Raw genomic sequence first — 2,785 nt, forward strand, 5'->3', positions numbered from 1 at the left:
GTAGCCCAAGGACAATAGCCATCTTTACACATTAATTAACAGGTCTTACATTAATTATCCTAGGGGGTTTTAATACTTCCAAATGCTTAAAAAACAGTTAGCAGAGCATTCACATTACACATTCCAGCAATCTTTTCTATAAACCAACCAAATGCAGTCAGGAGAGCCCTCCTTTTAAACTATACAACCTTATTGTTAGTATGATCAACCTTATTTTAATATATAGTGTGACAAACCGTATGTGACAGGCAGGTGGAAAACTTTTCTCGCAATTAACTAAGCGACGTCCTGCGAGCTAGACTTGAGACGGAAACCCTCGTCAGAAGTATATGCTTGGCTCTTTTCCAAACAAATGAAGAGTCAATGAGGTTTTGTGTAATCACTTCTGGTATCATATTGGGTTATTGTTAGAAGCGATAATTGGATTCGGATTCTCATCGAGTGAGTTGTTCTGCTTTCTCAATTTGAGAGGGTTTGTTTGGAGGGAAAAACGAAAGAGGACATACAAGAATAGTGAGGGGAAAGATGCAGAGGAAGAGGATTGAGAACATCGCCAGCAGGCAGGCTACATTTTCCAAACGTAGGTGGATTGCTGAAGAAAGCTTACGAGCTCTTGGTGCTCTGCACTGCAGAAGTTGAACTTGTGATTTTCTCCCCAGCAGGAAAGCTCTATGAACTGTTTTTTAGTGCAAATCCTACTATTTTGATTCTAATAATCATGGCTATGCAAACCTCATGAGATTCTTACTAATAACGCCGGTGGTGCAAGCCCTAGTAAGTTCGATGTTGAAAAACTTAGTGTAAAACCTCCAAATCGCTGGTTTTGTTGTAGTGCTTATTGGAGAGTATATAAAAAATTTCACACCTTTTTTATGAGATATGGGAGGAAAACATGTTAAAGATTTTTAATAAATATAAAATTTCCAAAATGATGCTAGTTACGTGTGATTCTTTTTTCATTGTTTGTGATTATGAAAAATGAAACTCAATGTTTTTTCATTAGTGCACACATATTTCATTATATAATTGCATATAGAAAAATCATTCCAGAGCCGATAACAATAAAAGTGAAGAATTTATGGTCCAACCTTATATTTAAGGGAGATGTTTAAGGATGACGTTTGAATTTTGTTTTTCATTTTAAGACATTTGGAGCAAATATTAGGAAGGACTTTGAGAAAGGATTGTCCTTGATTTTCGAAAATGGAGTTGTTCCTTTCCAGCCATATGCCCCAAGTGACCATCAAAGGGAGAGCTCATATGTTTTTTGGATGTTTTCTTTATAGCTATTTTTTTACACATATCCATAGAGTCCCCATGCCATTGATGTGAATTACTTGTTCGGTTTTTTTTAACCAAAATTTTTACCCAAACAAGAAAAATTAAAAAAATGCCTCAAGATCAAAGACTGAAACAAAGACCTATTGACATACCTTTTAAAGTATGGAAAGAACTTGTAAAATCATATGAGAAGTTGGATGCACAAAGAAAAGCCGGCAATGAGAGCATTCAGGTATTGAATTTTTCATTAAACATTATTTAGAATGTATTAATACTTATAAGTATCTTAGACATGTATTTGTGTGAAAATAAATTGAATTGGTTTATGTTTAAGGACAAGGCATCCAAGGCGAGGTTAACCAAGACAAAAGTCAGTCATCGTAGTGGCCAGAAAGGTTTAAAAGCACTGATAACAACCTTTGTAAGTATATTAAACATGTGATATTTTTTAATAAATTTTGTACTAGAAGAAAGTCATTGTTATCTAATTTCTCCCTATTTACTGATTGATAGGAACTAAAATATGGAAGACCTCCAAATCATTTGGAAAAGGAGGTGCTGCAGCAAAAGAGATGGGTTGAATTTGTTGTTTGGATGGACTCTATGGTATATAATCTTAGTTGGATTTCCAATATACTTTTAAACCATATTTTCATTTTATTTTTTAGTACTATTAGATATTATATCTTACCTCATTTTATGGTTAACATTGTATAACAAAAACATGCGTTGTGTTATGTAATTAATACTAACATGTAATATTGATTTTTTTTGTCAGAATGCTATAGGTAATGATTGCCAAGACGATGATCCAAATTATGTTCAACATATATCAGGAGATGATGAGGATGAGGATGAGGATGATGGTGGTGAAGGAGGAGATGATGATGATAGTTGCGGTGTTGGTGATTATGTGGATCAGAGTAATGAGGATGGTCAAGATGATCATGAGGATGATCTTGGTGGTGGTAGCTAGGCATGCACATGCATTGTTTTTTATGAAGAAATTATTGTGTAGAATGACATTGCTATGTTTAGATGGGTGTTGTGAATTTACCCTATATCAATGAGACATTTTGATTTTGTAATCATACGATGAGTTTGATTTATGTATGTTGTTAATTTATCGTAGAATAATGATATTCATGAAATATTTTGATTTGTTAATCATATTTGAATTTTACTTGTTTTGATTAAAAATAATACTGATTTTATTAGTATTATGTTGCTATTTTATACATGTTTTGAAAATTGTTAATGACACATTGTTATTTTTTTGGATGGATGTTGTCAATTTCTCTTAAATTTCTTTACAAATGATTTTGAATTGTGATATCTGCTTTAATGATATTTAGAAACTATCATATATTTCACTATGAATCTATAAAGGGGGTCATATATGTAAAGAAAAATATACTCTATATAAGAAGTCAAATGCGGATGTAACCATGGATGCAAAATTGAAAGTAAAATTGGATGTTAAACTAGGAATTAATACAAAATG

The 2,785-nt window shown here is 32.6% G+C and overlaps 1 protein-coding gene across 1 annotated transcript; it reads left to right on the plus strand.

The window, feature by feature from the left end:
- The first annotated feature begins 286 nt into the window (after window positions 1-286).
- LOC149202657 (uncharacterized) lies at window positions 287-2,372 on the plus strand. Its single transcript, XM_089403200.1, has 3 exons — window positions 287-1,702; window positions 1,795-1,887; window positions 2,060-2,372. Exons 1-3 carry the CDS (start codon window positions 1,574-1,576, stop codon window positions 2,255-2,257), a joined length of 420 nt encoding a protein of 139 aa, XP_089259326.1. The 5' UTR covers window positions 287-1,573; the 3' UTR covers window positions 2,258-2,372.
- The last annotated feature ends 413 nt before the right edge of the window (window positions 2,373-2,785 follow it).

This window comes from Pinus tabuliformis, chromosome 2_1 (genome assembly GCF_031772625.1).
Source record: "Pinus tabuliformis cultivar Carrire ecotype Pingquan chromosome 2_1, CPIR1, whole genome shotgun sequence".
Classification (NCBI taxonomy): domain Eukaryota; kingdom Viridiplantae; phylum Streptophyta; class Pinopsida; order Pinales; family Pinaceae; genus Pinus; species Pinus tabuliformis.